General features: G+C 41.8%; 1 protein-coding gene and 1 long non-coding RNA gene across 5 annotated transcripts; one reads left to right on the forward strand and one right to left on the reverse strand.

The window, feature by feature from the left end:
• Positions 1–56: 56 nt before the first annotated feature.
• On the forward strand, positions 57–14,284 carry LOC147243108 (uncharacterized). 2 transcript variants are annotated; one of them, XR_015110539.1, is made up of 3 exons: positions 57–305; positions 10,581–10,706; positions 13,409–14,284. It is a non-coding gene; the product is annotated as an uncharacterized LOC147243108 (long non-coding RNA). The 2 variants fall into 2 exon arrangements; XR_015110538.1 differs by having other exon boundaries at positions 69–305; positions 10,584–10,706; positions 13,409–14,279.
• tmem63a (transmembrane protein 63A) lies at positions 7,611–18,608 on the reverse strand. Of its 3 annotated transcripts, XM_086188891.1 has the most exons (24): positions 18,381–18,420; positions 16,481–16,562; positions 16,206–16,394; positions 15,974–16,053; positions 15,714–15,792; positions 15,545–15,582; positions 15,272–15,414; positions 15,033–15,084; positions 14,303–14,411; positions 14,086–14,156; positions 13,395–13,475; positions 12,821–12,938; positions 12,540–12,673; positions 12,204–12,347; positions 11,486–11,639; positions 11,307–11,413; positions 11,142–11,228; positions 10,863–10,928; positions 10,558–10,720; positions 10,258–10,363; positions 9,985–10,152; positions 9,778–9,893; positions 9,652–9,699; positions 7,611–9,154 (listed from the first exon to the last, which is right to left on the reverse strand). In XM_086188891.1, exons 3-24 carry the CDS (start codon positions 16,368–16,370, stop codon positions 9,014–9,016), a joined length of 2,370 nt encoding a protein of 789 aa, XP_086045017.1. In that variant the 5' UTR covers positions 16,371–16,394; positions 16,481–16,562; positions 18,381–18,420; the 3' UTR covers positions 7,611–9,013. The 3 variants fall into 3 exon arrangements, with proteins under 3 accessions (XP_086045017.1, XP_086045016.1, XP_086045014.1); XM_086188890.1 differs by lacking the exon at positions 16,481–16,562 and having other exon boundaries at positions 18,381–18,487; XM_086188888.1 differs by lacking the exons at positions 16,481–16,562; positions 18,381–18,420 and adding an exon at positions 18,479–18,608 and having other exon boundaries at positions 7,612–9,154.
• Positions 18,609–20,236: the final 1,628 nt, after the last annotated feature.

The following is a 20,236-nucleotide window of genomic DNA, read 5'->3' on the forward strand; positions in this document are numbered from 1 at the left end:
ATGTAATTTTGTAAATGACTTTATGGAGTCAGTACTCATAACATAAATCAGTTAAAAAGAGCAGGAAATGTCGTATAGTATTTTGTGTCGTTTACACACGTTATTTGTTTGGACAATGTACGGTCTCTGGTCTGACGTCACGCCGCAATTTCCGAAGTGTGCGCGTGGCAACTCATTGCGTACATTCAAAAAACAAACAAACAAACAGGACTAACAAGGCTGTGTGTGGCGCCTTGTGGTGATAGAAAAGATTTGAAATAATAAACCTGTGGAACTGGTTAACCAAAGACATCCAGTGCTCAAAGGTAAGGCATAAACCCGCACCAGTTCACGTCACAGAGCCTAGCTAAAACAGTTACTGAAGAGTTTTGGCTAGCATTTCTCAAACCCACTGAAATGACCCAATAAACTTGTAGGCAATTAACAAAAATATAAGAATGCTTTGGAAGTGACAATTACGACTATATCAAGGGTCATGGTATCCAATTTAATTAAAAGGTTCAAGGTTGTCTACACTGTGGTCTTTGAGATAAGCTAATGTATCAACTAAAATTAGGCTGTAAAAGCTTTTATAGCTAAGCTGCTTTGCTATTAACCCCCCCAGTGACGTAGATACTGCCTGCACTTGTGGCCTTCAACTGTGGTCTTGTGGCCCAGGCACTTACCTCGGGCTCCATGGCGGACAGACATTTGATTTTCATTTGATATCACCAGATTATATCATACACAATAATTTCCCCCAACAAATATCTGAGAGGTTTTCTTTGATTATTTGACAGTAAAGCCTACTGAGATTCACCTATATTGCGAATTAGGTGTGTGAATGAAGTACATAATCATTAGATTATTGAAGATAAATTATGGACTGTTATTGTGGTTTTATCCCTTGTAAAAGTCAGTATTTTGACATCCTTTTGGCTTTTTCACTTTCACCCGTGAGGGAACTTTGAGAGGCAGGAGAAAGACTGAGAGTCTGGTGGTTTTGCATCTGGAAGGCAGAATGGGTTAAGCCCTGGATACAGCTGTGTGCTTAGATACCACTAACATGACCACATGGCACATGGGAGTAGGAGTGAACTGTACTGGCAAGTCATCTCAGGGCGCATTTCCTATCAGTCATTGTGTGTGTTTGTCTGCAAGTCAGGGAATAGAAACAGCATCTATGCATTCACCTGAGTCGGGATCATAAAGAAATATGGATGTAGTTAGCGATTACACAGATGGTATGGACCTATATCCGTCTGAGCTAACGGCACATGACAGTTTGTATTCCTTTGGGCTCACTGTGATTTAGCAAATATGATTTAAGGCTGAACCGCCACTGAGTAAGTGTGTATGTGATTTGGCCTCGTAGCTGAAACATAATTTAGCAGGAAGGAGAATAGGACGGGATGGGTGGGTCGGGGTATAATTTTGTAAATGTTTGACAATCTGTCTTTACATTCTAGGAGAGGTCACAGTAGAATAATGTAGCAAGTTTAATCGCTCTGTGGTGAAGCTGTGTTGTATCAAGATTTCAAGTTGGGTGGAATGATTGAGGATTTAGTGGACTGATGCCAATACTGATAATGGGGAATAAGGAAATTCCAGTATTGATATAGTGGCAGAAATATGTAATATATATATAAAATGATCCGGTACAGGTGGTTATCAGTCTCTTGTGACAAAGACATGTCACGGAAATGTCAACTTTCACATCCAAAATGATGCGCATCAGTACACTGAACTGTGACATTACCTCACATACTGCCCCTTGTGGGATTTGGGATTTTTGGGTCTGGTGCTGGAGTGTATTAGATAATATTGACCTTTCAAATGTGGTTGTATTGCCAATATATGTAAAGGAGGCAGGGTATTTTACAGTTTCAAATAAACTTTATTGTCCAAAGTGACATCAGTGCAACAAGAGTTGACTTCAAAGGGAATTAAATCATTTAAAATACCCCTAGCACATTTCACCTGAGTGATGTTCTATAAAATTATTGTATTAGCGCGTCAAACATATGCACGGCAGGCCAATATAGGCCAGCTGTGTCGGCCTTACCGATATCAGTCAGGCTCTAATTTATTGAGGAAAGTTTTCTCCCTCTTTCACATTGACAAGTTCATCTTCCTGTTCGCATCGGCACTTACGAATTTATGCCGCCTTTTTATTTCCTCATTTTAGTCAATGTTCATTGCTCCTCCAATCAAAATATCCGGCACCTTTATAGTTGTTTTGGAGGGGGCACTTTACAACACTTCACCTCCCTCATTATGTGATTGTCAAGCAACATTTTAACTAACTTTCAATGGATTTCATGGCAACAGCAAATCTTGTCTTGTCTCCATAAAACTTTAATCGCTATTTGTTGACTGTTGATTTGCTCATGATTGCCAAGTACCTTCTGAAAATTAGATGTACTAAACAGTCTAAATGCCAAGCAGACCCACCCACTGAGAGTTTTTATTCTTGTAAGCATATGTGGCAAATCTTGTTCCTGTTGCAACTAAGCGAACGTCAGTTGTTTGGTTTATCCTGGATAACATCCAGCACTCTCAGCCAGTATAAGCAGTGTGAATTTGGCTTCGATTACACTTAGAAAAACACTCCTGGCTTTTATCCAACAAGTGGGTTTTGACCGTCTTATAGTGTGCAGTCGATCCTGTGTTTGGTGATCCCATCTTGATCCCTCATTTTGCAGAACAGTATTCCTTATGTGAATATGTGCAGCACAAATAACCCATCCGGTAAAACCAAGGCTGTCTTTAATACCGGTTGACTGTTTTATCGTATTTTATCATGTTTAAAGTTACTCAAGATTTTTCTGAAACCCATTTTGATAATATCTATTTATTTGTTTAAATTTGTTCAGGAATAACCAAGCATGGAGATGAATGGATATTAAGGATTGCTACAAATACTTGCCTCTCATTTATTATTATTTATTATTATTATATATATTATATAATATTATTATATAATATATATTATATATATTATATATATTATTTTTATTTTATTATTTTTTTTCTGCCTTCCCTTAGCGGGAGCTTTAAGTATCTCAGCGTTGGTATGTTGCTTCCTCCACTGCAATGTGAGTTTTCATGGTATTATTATATGAAAACTGACTTTTGAATGCAGGTCAAACCTCCCAAATTCACTCCAGCTCCTCTATCAAACTTGATAACTACGGTTAAAGAGTTTATATTTTGTTTAGACCTGAATGTGCCATGCAGTTATGAAACATGTCCAAACAAATCACAAATTTTCCAGAATTTTTCACTTCTTAGAAACAAGGTATCTTTTTCATTTCCACATTGGAAAAGTAGAAGAGTTAATATTTTAAAATTCCAGAATAGAGATAGTTTATGACCCTTTCAAGATTTACAAGCTTAATATGATTTGCCCGAATCCTTTATATGAGATTATAAGATCAGTCATGCAGACATGCTGTATGTTGTCCCATGGGGGTCAGCACTCCCTTCTCATAAATTACTGGCCCCAGTAGGACCTGCACAAGGGTTGCTCTCTATTGAAATGTAAACGTGCAAGTTATCACCAGTTGAAGTTGCACAGAGCAGACACATGTCTGCCATGAAAAGAGTTGTGGAAGTGCGGAATGAGTCATTCATGCATATACGTGCCTTCATGATTCATGATAATATTGGCGTGTTATTGATTTCAGCAGGTATTTGTCATTTATTGATACACAGATCTGTTTTACTCAAGTCTCTAACCATTTGCTCATCATCTCCTGTGTCTAAATAACAAGAAGCAGTGTGGAAAATATGTCATATATGTATATGCTGCGCTTTTCCAATGTTTTAGAAGTAGGAAAAATTATTTTATTCTTCATTTTCACATTTGTCATTTTCAGAACATACAAAATGTTATCATCCTATACTCTTGATTTTGTACTTGATTTTGTAATATCAACATTGGTAAATATCAGCTATTGACCAGAACTGTCATAAGTAAGTGTGTGTGGCCAACCTGCAGCTGCTACTTACAGAGTAGAGTTTACCCTACATAGGTTGATGACAAAGAGGGAACACTGACCAGAAGTGAAAAATAATTGTTTGCTGCAAAACATTTTCTACCATTTTGGACTGAAGGATTTATTTTACAAACGAGCAAAATTGTGGTAACTTGTCCAGGAACTTAGTAACACCGTGTTTGATCCTCACTTTCTTCCTGGCCATCTCATCTTTCTGTCTGCATACAATATTCTGTGCTTCCATGTATTCAGCCAAAAACAGAGGCGGCCACGTTGTCCCAAAAGCTGGCAGGTTCCCATCTTAGGCTTCTACACTTTTGATAATGTTAGTAGAGGCACCGTCATTGGTATTTATGCCTCTTATCAATACTCCAGGATCCTCAGGATTAAATGCATGCGCAGTTTCCTGTGAATTACCTTTACTCAGGTTGAAACCAGTACATGAAATTGTTCTCCAGAACAGCCTAGAATAATTGCCCATGTCCCTTTATTTCCATGTTTTCTGATTCCCTCAACACTCTGGATTTCTAGGGCTCTCTTCGCTGTAATTGTCCCCATAAAAGGGTTTGGAGTCACATGCTTGATCAGCAGCGGTGATCTGAGCTGCCTGGCCCTCTGTCCATCTGGCTACGAACAGAGACGGAGAGTGGGGTGACTTTTCTACTGAGTACGGTGCGCAGACGAGAACACACAAGGACAGCCCTGACCAGCCCGCCCACTCACTCACATAGACTAACACACTTTGAGCTTGTTGCTCAGGATGGCACCTCATTAGAGTTGGCAGTCTAGGTGGAAGTTTGAGGGTTGGAAGCAGCACTTCTAACAGAGTGACACACACACATACACACGCCTCTCTCCAGTTCTGTTTTGGCCGGGAAGGAAGTGAGACTTGGAGTATTACCATCAGCAGTCTGTTTCTGTCCTGGTCCCGCTGCTCTGGGAAACTCACCTCCCAGGCGACCGGCGTTGCCACGGCACTAATCCTGACGGACAAAAGATGGGAGTGCCACAGAGCACGTTGCTGCCAGACACTCTCATTGGTTGGCCCAGTCCCACGCGATGTTATGATTGGCCAATACCGTGTTTATATACAAATTGGAGCAGTCAGAGGTCACATCCATCGATCTTGATGGTGACATGAAGGAAACCTGACCCCAAAACCTCCCAAAAATCTAAATGTCTTCAATTCCTATTTTATACACATACACACACATACACAAACACACACACACACCCAATTACACACATGCACACACACAAACAGCTCTCTTGAGTTCAGTGGCCTGGGAGTGCTGAATTAAGTGAATACTGAAAGAGAGCGAGTGAGGTGACTAAATAATAGTGTCTGTGTTACACAAAAGTGTAGACAACAACAATACCAAGAATGCACAGAGGGAACTGAGTTCAGTGGGTTGCACACCTACACACAAACCCTGTCAGAGATTTTGGATTAACACTGGCTAAATATTTTGATACCAGAAGGGCGTGTTGTTTAAACTAGTGATATCTTACAAGTTTATCCGCTGCTCTTATACTTGACCGGAGACAGCTTAAACCAATAGTTGTTATAATCAAGGGATTTTCTGTTTTTTAAATGTAATACTTCCCTTACGCATGTCATTCTAATGTGTTTAGCACAACTTTTTCCCCCGTCTGCGCTCTAGATTAGAGAATACACCTGGTAGACTACGATGTTGGCCAATATTGGCTTACTGCAGAGATATCTCTGCTGGTTTATATTCGCCGTTGCCAAGCATATGAATGCCACAGCCCGTGTTAATATCTGGAGATCTCCTTTCCTGGAATTAAACATAAAAGCAAGTATTTTCCTCTGTCACAGCAATGCTGCGGAATGTGAATGTGGGCATACGGCGACACAATCAAAGGAACAAAGAACATGTTGGCTTCTGGAAATCTTCTTGATGGTACTCTTGATCTGTGTGCAGCCTTCAGAGCAGAATGTTTCTGCTCTATTTGTTGGTAATCTGTCTCGGTTGACACTCACTACCTTCGCGCCTCACTCTCACCTGGGTTTAAATGGCTGAAACGTAACGTAACAAGACCTTCAAGCACAGTGCTGACATGAGCAGGAAACGAAGCCTTGTGAAAAATGTTTGCATGGTATTTCTTTATAGTAAAGGATGAAGAAATTATTGTCGTGTTTTTTGAAAGAAATTTATAGGCCTATTGATATCAGCCATGAAGTCCAGTATTGGTGAGATAAATGAGGGGCAACTAAGGATAGAACTCCTCTCTCGGTAATAGAATGTGAGGTAGCGGTTGTACAGTATCTGTGGATGTAATGTTTGTTTTTTTTCAGCCTGGATTGTGGCTTTACAAAAATGGGACATTGTGTTTTGAAAGACTACCAGGCAGTGAGGGTCTAACAAAAGATTATTTTGAGTTATTGGTGCTTTCTAGGGACTAAGAGTCAGTACATTAGCCTCTTGTGGTTCCGTTTTGACCAATGTTTTATTTATATGTCTCCCACAAGTGAGTTTGGTGGCCAAATGTGGTGCACTTTGCGCAAAGCTCAACATCATTATGTGATTCGTTTGAACATGAGATGCCACACACACACACCACACCACACCCATTTTGTATGTTACAGGATCAAACTTAAGATTTTGCATTTCACACACCATTTAAGCTCGGAACTATATGGAACAAAACTGAGCCAGTGAATTTGTGGTGTGTTTAACCCTGGGTCAAAGTTTGGTGTGTGGTTTTGGAAAGCTGTAGTTCTTCTGAGTGCTGGACAAAGCTGCTTCCCAGGCTTCTGCAGCCCCTGACGTCATCCACATTTCTCTTTGCTCCAGCTAGTTCGCAGATATTCACAAGCAGCCGGCTGAATTAAACACATATTACATTCACACAACCCACGGAGAGTATATCAGGTGTCTAATATCAAACTGTCTCAGTTTATCCTTGGAAGCCACATGAGAGTATCTGTTAGTTATTAATGCCCGTGCTCCACTTTCTCATGTTGAGGTATGTCTGTTCAAATCTGTCTCCCGTTTTTTTTTTTTTTAACGTGGGAGTCATGCAGTGAATGTTTGTGTGATTTTATTTTTTCATTAAAAGCCAGACTATATTGTCAGTAACATTATCACTTTCAGCTTACCGAGGATTATTCACTGAGAACCATGTCTTGATTACTTATAGACACACACGCACATTCACACAGAACACTTGTGCGAGTAAACAAGTGAGTGATTGTTTTGTAATACTTAATCTTTGTCCAAGTGTAGGGGTAAAGCACAGTCACTAACCCTTGTGCAGTGTTCGAAAGTCTCCTTGTAAACAGTCTTTGTGTTGCATTTGCTGAATAAGCAGTTATTTGGCGTCGCTAACGTATGATGAAAGGTGAATATGGGCGGTATTCATCACCATAATAACAAAATAATGCTTTTTATGTAAGGGTGGCATTGAAAGTACTTAAGGGGAGCTTACAAGCAACAAAAAAGTCATAAAATCAAACAGAGCAATAGAAAAAAAACGAGTTAAAACTATAACAAAAATGCATGAGAATAAAATACACATATAGTGAAACAGACAGACAAGATCCAACCGGATTTAAGTTGGTGGGCTTTGTGCAAGTCATGTGAATGGTGAACATCTGCACATCCATTCAAGTGTGCCATTTTCTTAGGATAGAGAGTAATCATTTCATTTGTTGCACACACTTCCGCCGCTATAGTTCCACATTTTTGTTTGTCTTCCTCGAACTATTGGGAGGTCCCATTTGAGGACACTGATCCATGCCCGATAGCTAAAACCCTTCTTTTCATCCCAGCTACTAACCTAGATATTGTTAGCTTAGCACTTCATTACCCATATTTAACAACTGTGCTGAGCCCCCTAAAAACCCTTATGACAAAAGAGATCTCTCTCAGCTGAGGCAGGTACCGTGGTGAGAAAGGGTAAAAGGGCAGGAAAAGAAAGAAAGCGAGAGGAACTGGAACAGAGACGGAGACAATATGGCGAGATCAGGTGAGGAGGCGCCTGCCAAGTAAACTGCCTCATGATAATGTGAAAATATTTTAGAAATCCTCCATGAAAACACTGCATTTTTCCTTTTCTACTGCTTTATGACTATGTACCCCAGTAGCACAGCTCAACAGTGCCCCCTGATGATGAACCACACTCATTACTTTCAAGTTATTTCTAAGCTTCTTTTTTTTTTAATTTTTGAACTGCATGCCAAAATGTCCCATATAGAAATGTGTGAAACTGTATAAAATGCAAAAGTTCTTCAGTATCATACACAAGTAAAGACACTGTATCTGTTATGCTTAAAAAAAATAATAACATGTCATTATACTTCACTTTCAGGGCTCCTTATAAGTTTTCATCTTAAAATGTACATTTAAAAAAAGGCAGCATGAACACAAGGTTAAAGAATATTAATACAAATAAATAGACATCCTTTAGACACAGGTCCAGTGATGGTACATGATTTCAACTTGGTCGATAAAGAAAATGTACATACATTTTGGCTGAAAAACCTCTGCATTACTTGCGAAGTTCTTTGTTCTGTTGTCTTAATACAAAATTAAAACAGGAAGCTCTTGTTAATGAACAAAAGACAAAAAAAGTGCACTATTATCATCAAGCAACAAGCTGTTCCCTCGGCAGGTGCCCTGGAATCTTAAGAGGCGCGACATATAGACTTGGACAGAATCCACAAAAAAACCCTACTCAGTCATGCTGAGTTTCTTATTTTGTTCTTATAATATTTCAATGTTTGCTTTTATTATATGCAAGAAATCTATTCCAGCACTTCCATAACATTGCAAATTGGCAAGCTATTACTTGGTTATGTTTCAATTTAAAAAAAAAAATCCTATTTCCCACCTTTCCTATTGGTGATTTACCTTTGACTGAGCCTCACATTACACCTTTTCTTTCATCCCATGTGGAATTTTTCTCTCAAATGGGATAATCTTTGACTCGGTGCTAAAATAATTCTGAATGAAGCAGATTAAGAATCCGATTTCAAAAAAATTGTCTCAAAATTAAAATACACCGATTCAAGCATCTGACGTGCTGTCCTCCACAGGGCTGGAGCAATACTCAGGGCTGCCCTCGGTAGAGCCGTAAGACTGCTGCAGTTTAGGCGACGGCGCAGCGCTGGCAGGGGATTTAGGATTCAGCACTCTGGGAAGGTAGACCTGTAACAGTAGACATTAGAGATGAGCACACAAAACAACAACAGATTATTACAGGATGCTGCATCCTAATCCATAACGCAATAATGTAACATGACGTGAAATGAAAGAAACGATGGTGACAAGACTGGAACAGAGAGGAACAAGAAGACGAGAGAGGAACAAGAAGTGAGAAGACGATTGCTATGACTCCTCCTTGACGCCACAGCAGCTAGCTAGTTACACTGACCACTAGCCAGTTACACTGACCGCTAACTAGTTACACTGACTGATGACAAGCAACACACAAGGGTTTCATTTTTCTCTTGATAACATCTTCTTCCTCTATACACATCCTGTTCTGTCTTTGTCCTCTGTCATATTGGTACTCAGAATTACAAGCTAGTTTCTCGTACCCAAGAACAATGTTATAAACTATTTTTGCGTTTAGTTGGTGGTGCTTAGAGCGGGACTGTTGCAGTAAACTAATAATGCTGAATACTGGCGTGTAAATACAGTACCGTGGTGTTGTCCTCCACTTCTTCACCCCTGTCCTCGTCTTCTTTCACCTGCAAAAAGACACAAGATTTGTGAGTGATGCAAGATCACCAGGATGTGTTAGTTTTCATGCACAAGCCAAAGGTCACCTCATAGTTGTGTGGACTGAGGTACTTGAAATGGCCAAAGCAGGTGTAGCTGACGCAGATGAAGACAGTGATGGTCAAGACCACAAATGTGAACAGAGATGTGGGGGTCCAGAAACCTTAAACACACACCAGATTGTTTCAGGAATATTATAATAATGACCAGTTCTAGGAACTCACTGTATAAATCAGCCGGTTCCTGTTTCTTACCTGTTCTGAGAACAGAAAAGAAATAAAGCCATATGAGACAAATGATGGGTGCAGCCAGAGCTTGATTGACAGCTCCCAGGTGGACCTGGCGGTCTAGATGTGCAGGCAAGTAGGCAAAGTAAAGGTTATGCTTGTCCACCAGGTGCTTCAAGATCATGTATAAGAGACCTGATGGAGTCAGACACACAACATGGAGCCATGAAGAACATTGATGAAAATGGCTGAATGTGATGCATATGAGTGTTGTTGTGTGCTGTCCTGCTAGCTACTCACCAAAAGGCACAATAATAGGACAAATGACGCTGTAAGCCATAATGACAGTGAACACACACAGGATCCAGCCATACATGGCTCCATATTCAAACTCATAGGCCTGGTTCTGCAAGGAGAAATTAAAAAAAAAAAAAAAAATCAGCCAAACACATTAAAGTTAATGAATTAAGTGTGTCGTTCTTGAAGAAAGACCACGGGCCATTCTAAAAGTGCCAAACGCTTCACATCCATTCCTCAAACATCCCAGCTACTATCATGTAAAGGTGAAGCATTCTTCTAACACGCAAAGCGATGACAAACCTGTGTGACGTATTTTCTCTCAGCAGCTGAGTGAGCCACAGCCATGCGGATGGCGTAAAGAAGTAAGCTTGGCAAACGCAACAGGTCCATCCCAGAACCCACCAGGGCTGCTGCGATCACATAGTTGACAAAAAACGCTCCTTGGTCAGGTAAGAACACACACCTGGTGTAGGGAGGGGAGACACATATGGAAGATGTATCTGGACTTGCTGGTGTGGTGTGAGTTAACTATAGTAGTCAATTAGAAATAAAGGAACATCACTTATTTATACATTTTTATCTGAGGCAAAGGAGGTGTAACTTACTCAAACCTCAGTTTCCCATCGGTCAGAAATTCTTTATCAAACAGCCAGCGGAAAAACACTGCAAGACTAATAGGGAGAGGAAAAAAAATGACAGCAAAAGTTGTAACAAATGGTATCATACATCAACGGAGTAAACATGTTTAGGTCTCCGACATTCACTTCCCTTAAAGAAAAAAAAAAAAAAGCACGAAATAGCCAATGAAATATGATTGTTTCCTCATGTGGATGTAGAAAACGTGAATTTTCATGAGAATTTCATGTGATACAATTAGAATTTACCTGGTGAGTCCGAGCGAGGGGAGGATGAGCACCATGAAGAGCAGAAAGAAGTACAGCTTATGCAACATACTGAGCTGCTCACTGGACCTGGAAGACGAATGTAAATGATCAAAATATCTTCCTCTGCTAAAAGGAACCAATCACTGCACTTCAAATAATGAGTACCTGCTCCAGTGTGCTTCTCCCAGTGTTGAATAGTAGACTATCGTAGGCAGCAACGCGGAGAAGGACCACAGCAGGAGGGTGGGGAAGAACTGACTGATGACAGGACTCTAGGGTGGAAAATACCATCAGCAGACTTGTAACGCTGCAAGACAATTATTGTCTGCATGTGTTCGTCTTACATTCAGATATTGGATGGGCTTCGTGGCGTTGAACTTGTCTATGGTGCTGATAACAATGGTGGGTGTCGTGAGGAACGTGAGCAGAAAGAAAAGGCAGAAGTTGAGCATCACATAGCGGATGAACCAGGGGAAACCCCGCACGGAGAGATTGTCCCTGTGGGAATCGAGAAAATAGGAGAAGCAGGGGCTATAATCAGGTACATCCAAAGAGGAGAGGAAAAGTACACCTCTGATAAAGATTTCCCTCCATTTTCTTCCGATTTTTCTTGCCGGTTTTATAGATAAAATATTGAAGGAAATAATTTAAAAAAAAAAACCATTACATCCACAAAACTATAGTAAAATACAGCACATCCAAGATCTTTTGAATTTTTTCAATACACATTAAAATCCCATAATCGAAAATCGGTGTGTACCCATGGTGCTGTGGTTAAAACAAGCGGGTGTCACAGGTCAAAAGACGGAACATCATGGACATTCCAAGTGTGTTTTAAGTGTCACATTCTACTGAAGAGGCGAAAAATAGCATTTAGTTCCGTAACAATTTAATTGGAATCACCTGGAAATGAGACTTTGGTGCAACCCTTCCATAATTCTGTGTGATTCATCTCACAGTCCCTTAATTATGATATTAAATTAGAACCCAGCCCTTTTGTATTTGTGTTACAAATAGAAAATCATATGATCTGCATCTGTAGCTTGTACGAAAGCTTCTTACCAGTAGACATTTTCTGGACGGGGTGCAAAGTTGACCGCCCACCTCTTCACCTTCAGACTCCCACTAAGGGATGAAGGCTGGGGCTCCCTCCCACAGCAGCAGCTTTGGCCACCACACTCGAGTGCGTTGAAGTCTTTCAGAATGCTACGAAGAGTAAATGAGAGCACTTAGTGATGGCAATTAACAAGCATCCAACAATAGCAACCGCATTTCCTCTTCCTCTGAAAAGTCTTGTGGTTGTGGTGGATCCTGCCCTGATCACATTGGACTTGATTGTATAATTGAAAAAAATGTTGTGCTCCAATTATAGAAAGACTTGCCATGATTCCTACTCACTAGTTCGCCATAGCCTCTGTCTGCAGGGTAACGAAGGCGATCCCCAGGGGGCGCTCCGGCACCAGTTCTGCCTGCTTCCTCACCTCCTCCAGCAGATCTTTTTCTTTTGTCCTGTAGTACTCGATTGCATCAACCTAAGCAAACACACATGCACACACAAACTCAATGCATTATGTGAAATTATTTATAAACCAGTTCAAGTTCTTGACATTTATCTGAAAAATCAGAAGATAGAGCCAACAGTTTTTCAGGATAGCGTCTAACAATCAGGTCCGTCTTACCTGCTTACAGCTGGGACAACAACACAGGTGACCGCACAGTCGAGGGTTTATCATTTCACGTCTCCCTGTTTTCTCCAGGACACACTCGTAGTAGTGCAGGTTTTTTCCAGCTCGCATCCTGGTGGGAAACAGATAAAGCACACACACACAAAACGTGGGTTGTTCATTTGAAGTACTGTTTCAATGTGCCGCCAACCAGTCGAGTAGCAGTTTGTGGTCATGTTTGTCAAGATGCGCATGATAAAGATAATGAAGTGCATCACATGAAACTCGATATTCGTCGTAAAACTCCTGAGCTTGTGGTGTACAACTGCAGGAACAAGACGTTGGGCTCCTTCAGGGCCGGTTGATGAATACACAAGTCCCAACACTGATGTGAATGAAGCCATGATCTCTCCACATTTTCTTCATAATCCACGTACATATTAGATAAATAGTTTAAAAGAATAGCATCTAGTCATTGTGCTTCAAAGGACGCTGGATTGTGTTGCACCTGCCAAATCCACAAAGGCCTCTTGTACACACTGGCTCAAAGGTAAACAATCACATGACTTATTCACTTGTGTTATATTACCTTTCCTTGTCTAGGTGCATGATCTTGGCCACATCATAGCCCAAGGTGACAGCACACACTCGGCAGGACGGGTACGCCTCCCTGCGGAACACCAGGAAACAACCATTATTGTAGACGTGTAAGAATGTAAGAGTCAGGAGTCCTTCACTGGTCACGGCCCCATGCTGGCAGGACCAGAGATTATTCTACACCTGTGGAAGCTGGTTTTGCAGTATCACATGAGGTTGTGATAGTATGAACCTAATCACAACCACATCCGTCTTAAAGTTGATTGTCTATTCCTGTCCAAAACAAGCCAGCAGCAGGGTACAGGCAGACCTTGTGGTTGCACCGTCAGTTACAAATGTGTTTGTGTGTGAAAGTAAAAAAATATTTGACTTATTTTAAATCTCAAGGTCAATTTGTGGATTACGGGCCGGCCCTCACAGATAAGTTATTAAATATGAAGGGAAGGCAGATTGACCATGTTGACTGGACTGTGTTGAGGTGAATAATAAACGGGTCCATCTAGAATCTATACCGCAGTTGCTGCCATACTCCATGTCTTCCCTTGTGAAATAAATATATAATATTAATATTTTCAAAGCTGGTCATTGGTTGTGACCCTGAATATCTTTTGCTTGGGGCTGGCAGCACGAATCCAGAACAAAACTCAACTTCCTGAGACATGAAAACAATTCAGTCGACTCACATGAAATGGGTCTTCACTTCCTCCTCTGTTGCTGTCTTGGGGACTGCACTCACAAACAAGGTGTTTCTGGTCTATAATCAGAAAGCAAGATGGTGTAACAGCTGCTCATCAGCGTGTTACTGTTGTTGATTTTCTTCAATGCTTCATTCATGAACTGTAATGCAGCCATGGAGGACAGGCACTTGAGCAAGTATGGATTCTACTGTCGGTGACTCACTCTCTCTCTGGGCATGCCTTTCATTTGCGATGTGTGACATCGCAGCAGAACGATGGTTAGGATCAGGTACAGGACGGCAAATACAGTGTGCAGCCACAACAGGTTGCTTCTAGAACCCAGAATGAAAAGACAGCATCGATCACACCTTTCTCACCGCCAGTGCTCATCTGCAGTATACACTTTTATTCAAGGGGTCAACCCTTTTACTTTCATACTGCATGTGCGTGTGAAATAACCGTATCGGTGTACATGCAGGTTTTTTAAAACATGCAGAAAAATAAATTCAACCCTTTGACCTTGGGTGAAGACGAGAAGCCTTGATTTCGGTGTTACGAACACAACGGAAAACAGGGTAAAAGACAGCGTAGTAGAAAGCAGCATGGAGCGCATCGATGGCCTTTCAGAGGTTGCTATTTTATTCCTCTCGCTTCAATTTGTTTTTCCAAGTCAACATTAACAGAATGCAACTGAATACGTGGCCAATACGACAAAACTTCATACAAGTTACTGATAGAAGCGGCAAGATTTAGCTTCATGGTACATATGGTTGATGGTGAAACCGTGACGTTCCCACGTTCACACAGATTTAGTGTTCACGTCAATTCCAATGGGAACCAGAGCCAGTGAATACCTGCGTCTACTGACACTCTTGTCTTCCAAGTGGCGATTTAACAATTTTCCACCTCCAAACAAAAGTGTGAAAGTGTTTTTTAAGGCATCTGTTAAATACCCCTGTTGAAGATTCCCAATTGTCGTCCTTCCAAAATTCTGTGGATCGCTTCCTGTAAGACAGAAGCAACATTCAGTTCAAGAATTCAAATAAAACACACACACACACACACACACTCTTTAGAGACAAATCACTGACATGGACTGTACAGCTCTTCAGTTTTTATGATGAAATCCACAATAGCTTTGCAACACTGGGCTGCAATGACTGTAAATCACAAAGCTTTGTCGAGCACCCACCCATCAGGTCACCCATCAGGTTTACAGGCATTATGATGGCGAGGGAGGAGATAGTAACGACCAGCAGCAGGATGATGAGGTGACGCTGGAAGGAAAGGTAGTGGACAGCGTCCATGCCACATCTGCATTTTATTTTTTCGTCACTGAAACACAGACACACACAATTAGAAAAACACCAAAATCCAGCTATCTTTTGAGTCTTGACAAAGGTTGAGACGTAAGTCGGGAAATATCTGAGAAGCGAAAACTGTAACAAACTAAAGAGTCACTTACTCCATTCTGAGGATGTAAGGCAGCCAAGAACAGAAACCCTGTACCACAACACATTTTTATTAATAATTATTATACATGATATTCTTAATTTTCAATTTTTCTGTTTTCTTTACATAAATATTGATAGTCAAGGGTTTTGATGCTCTAACTCAAAAGAACAAATACATACCAACTCATGTTCAATATCGTCCAAGCTGGACGCACAAGACGACACGTGTCCATAACGACGGTGTGTTGACTCGGTGAACCTGACACACAAAATGAAGTGCCGAGGACTATGATAAATCAATCTGATAAAGAACAAACAACCGCAGGATTACACGAACCACTGTATTAGGTTTACATCTTGTGTTCCTCTTGTCAGTGTGTCTACTCAATCAACTATGCCACAATGGCTGGAAATAAAACTGCCTTAGATCAAAAACTGACCCTTCGTTGTCAGCGACCAGCGCTAGACGTCCGTAGTCCCAGAACTTCCTCCTGATGATGGAGAAGAGGATCAGCAGCACCTGCAAGCACCAAGAAAAGGGAGAATAACTTTGTAGGGCGTACACATCCTGCCTCTGAGAACAAGCAACAACAAAAACAACTAAAAAAAAAACGGACAAGGTTTCAAATTGACTTTATTTTGATTAGAATCACGCCACCGGTGGACGCATACCAGGAAGACGCAGAAGTTGAGCAGTAGCACAATATGCACTCCCCCAAAGCTGATTCCATTCAGGACGGTAGTCTGTGTGGAGCTGTAGCAGGTCGTGTTGTCCAGGAAGCCAGGGGTACCATTTGTAGCCAGGAAGGGCCACTGCTTCCACCAAGAGGGAGCCATCACTGCACTGGCACCGGCAGTTGTCTGCACACATCGACAGTAGCACACCGTACAGAAAATACCCTCGAAATAAAATACAAATTCAGGCGTTGGTTCACAAAGTCCCGTACCCCCGGAAACTTTCAGCCTCCTGCTGTGTGCCCCCTCTACCTCCACAGACCGCACACTCTGTGGATGTTGTTGGTTAGCCTGCTACAAAATGGGAAGTACAATAAACATAATGTAGGCCTGACAGTGTTATTAATAATTCAGCTTCATAAACCATCTCCTTTTTCATCACGACTGGCATGATGCACATCGGTTCTGGCTGGTACTCTGTGACTCAGTAGAGCTTGTGGAGTGAGATCCACTCAGAGGAGAAGCAGGTCTTTGCAGAAGCAGGTTCATCAACCACTCAACAGCAATGTATTGATTTATAGCAATGTAAGGTAGCAGTTCTGGAAAATTCAACTAGCAAATGGTTTACAACAACATTATCTTACCAATAACTTATTTGGATCTACCATAAGCAAAACAAACAAACAGCAGAACAACAAGTTGTCCAGTCCTTTATCTTGGCTCAGTCAGGAGGGAGGCCTCCTCCTGCTTTTTATAATCAGGTTCCATTTGCGTGGCAGCAGATTGTAGGAGATCACATGAGAATCATGAGATTACACAAGAATCTAAAATCCCAAATTATCCACTATAGCCTGCTCCCAACATAGTTCAGAGAGAGTATCCCCATCTTCCTGCTGTCATTGGGAACATCATCAAACCCTCGGAACGCCATCGTTTTTGCCTTCGACGAGGGAACGTTTCGCTCTTAGAAACTGGTGCTAGAAGGTGGGAGTAAATCACGGTAGGACGGCCCGACCAAGACACACAGACTCATGTGTTGATATTTAGGGTGAATGCTTTACTTCCTTTGAGAATGTGGTGATGTTCCAGGCCCGCCCCGGCCCAGCTGTGCTTCCTCATGTGTGATGCAGGCCTACACTTGGAGCAGTGACATACTCTTGTGTACATGCTGCTAGAAACTGATTGGATAGTCAAGCTGCCTCTCAGATGCATGCAAATGAAGAGTGGAAAACCAATTTAGGTGTACAAGTATGCTGGTAATGTGAGCCTGGAAGTATATTGCCTTGTCAGGAAGTAACTTAAGAACTGTCAAGCTGGAGTTGATGTGGGATTACATATTTTCATTTTAGTTTCAATTCAGAAAATGAGGGGGGCTCTAAGGTAGGGTGGCCGTCTAGCAATCGCTGGTTCGATCCTCACTTCCCCCGGTGACCATGTCCAAGCGTCCTTGAGCAAGATTCTGAGCCCCTAAGTGTTCCTGATGGCCCTGCGAGGGACAGGCGACCGGTCCAGGGTGAACCCCGCCTCTCACTCAATGTCAGTTGGGATAGGCTCCAGCCCCCCCCCCCCCCCCCCCCCGTGTAGAAAATGGATGGATGGATAATAAAATGAAGTTATCGTGGTTCCTTTTTTAAGTCTTTTTCTAAGACTGCATATTCAATAAAGAGCTTAGTCATGCTAAAACCGTGACTTGGACCCGTAGATGAAGCGAGTGCGTGTGTGGATCCAGTCCGTGTCAAATCCCACCGACACAAGTCGTTAACGAAGCCCTCGCGCCCCACCCCTCCCGAAATAGATCGACACGCCGTCTGTCACGCGGAGGCGGATCAAAGTTTTGATGTGGCTAAAACACACACAGCCATCGACTTCTGACTGCTCACAAGTGCACGGGTAACTAACCAACTAACTAACCAACTAACGAACTACCACCACCTCACAGGACCGATGGTGTCTGAGCCACCACAGGTATTTGTGTCGGGATGTGCCGAGCACAACTTGAGCCACCAGCTGTTGACTGACCGCGGTGTTGCGAAGGCTGCAATCATGCCGCAGTAAACAAGCTGGTTCAGACTTAAGTAGGCCACTGACTTCACATCTTCTCTAGTGCTCATAAAGTAGTATTACAGATAACTTCAGGTTATTAAAGAAATATATAAATAAAGAGATTCCTACCTCCGTGAGAGTCTACATGGAAGAAGAGTAAACATCCGCCAGCTAAACTAGATTTACTTGATCTGAAACAGCAAAGCTTGAGTGCTCAGGTTACTTACGTAGGTGTGTGACACGTCGCCGGTCCAACCGGTTTGTTTGGCTCACATCTGCTTGGGAAGAACCGTATTGGGCCCGGAGACAAACCAAATATTGAAGAAGTGAAAGTTTCCCGTCCCTCCCCGTGTCCCTCCCCCGTTTGGTTCCGCGTATGCGCAGACTGGCAGTGGAGAGTTCCTCTTCCCTCTGGTTCCCTTGCTGCTCAGGCCGCCACCTTGTACATCTTTGGTTTTTGTTTTCTTCATCTGAAATAGACAAGAATATGGCCCTATCTGTTGAATCGGAAGAGGAGTTATAGATATATTAGACCCACGTCATTACACCTCCCATAAGAAGTTGGATCGTTTACGTGAACAAAAGCACTTTTTACTGCAGTTGTGGAGCAAAATAGTCAATACACCAAGAATACTTGACAGCAACTTTTGTCCAGTTTATCAAAGTTTTACAAATGATTCGCTGGTACAAATGTAAAGGGTAAAAATGTATGATTTGATACTAACGCACATGAGAAATAAACATTGTGAACATCGAAACAAATAATTCAACTAATTGAAATAGATGTAAAATAAAATGAGAACAAATCACATGGAATAAAATGTGTGGTGGCAGTGTGTTCAGAGACATGGGAGCAGGTTTCATGTATTAAATTGTGGGGACATAAATTTTGGTAGTGATAACAATGAATTATCCCTTTAAATAATTTGTGAAATTCTCATGTACGGAAACTCTTTGACAATTTTCTTATAGCGGTGAGTAGATAGCACACATTCACACAATCCCACAAAACTCGTACGTTTTAGTTTTGAGTTCAAAAAATCCCACAGTAATTAAAATCTTGGTCTCCTGTAACATTTGCCAAACGCCAGAAAAGAAAACCTCTAGCACAGAAGACACTGATCTCCTGTCCTGCCGTCACGATTCACCACTGGGTGTCGCGATTTAGTCACTTAGACGTTTCCCTCCATTCCGCTGACGTCTCATTGAATGTTGAGAAAATTAGTCCATTATGATCGGTCAAGGTGTCATAAATTTGTTCAGTCAGGAATGAACTCTTAGACCAGGTGAATAAGAGTTGGGATAAATGTCCCCCACTTTTCATCAAGGGGGACAAAGACCTTTAATAAAGGGTTAATTATACTTGACTGATGCTTAGTCAGCACTCTAACTTACAACCAAGCAGGAACTAATTGTTATTAATGCATGTTTTTATACAGATTATTGCTAAACTTGGTGGGGTAGTGTAGCAGGGGTCAGGGAGGGACTCATTTTGGGGGCAGATCTGGTAACTGGGCAGGAAATCAATGCCTTTTTTTATACAGTGGTTTTGGCTGAGGTTGCTTTGGTGGAGGACATGTGCTCTATGAGCGCCCTCTGGTTGTGTCATTGATGATTAAAACTAGTCAAAAGAAGCCCTTGCTTCTTCTGGCCAGCTGTCCTCAACCCTCGGATTCTTCATGCATGAGGACCTGGAACCAGGAAGTGAATAAGTATTGACTCGTCACCTGCTTCCTGCGTTGACTGTTCAGAAGAACCATCCTGTTGTTCGGCATAAAGTGGAAAAACCAAAAGAGGCTTAATTTTGATTTCAACACGTGATGTCAGAGGGCATTGTGGCCGTCGAGGAGATCCTGCTCTTGGTGGCATGGTTGTGTCCGCTGGCTGAATAAAGCAAAGTCTACAGACGGCTGTAGTTTGGACCGAAGAGGAACCAATAGATTTTGGGGCACATTAGTTGTAACGCCACCTGGTGGCAACAAGAA

Source organism: Aulostomus chinensis, chromosome 20 (assembly GCF_037954235.1).
Source record: "Aulostomus chinensis isolate RoL2024-O1b breed Wild chromosome 20, RoL_Achi_v1.0, whole genome shotgun sequence".
NCBI lineage: Eukaryota > Metazoa > Chordata > Actinopteri > Syngnathiformes > Aulostomidae > Aulostomus > Aulostomus chinensis.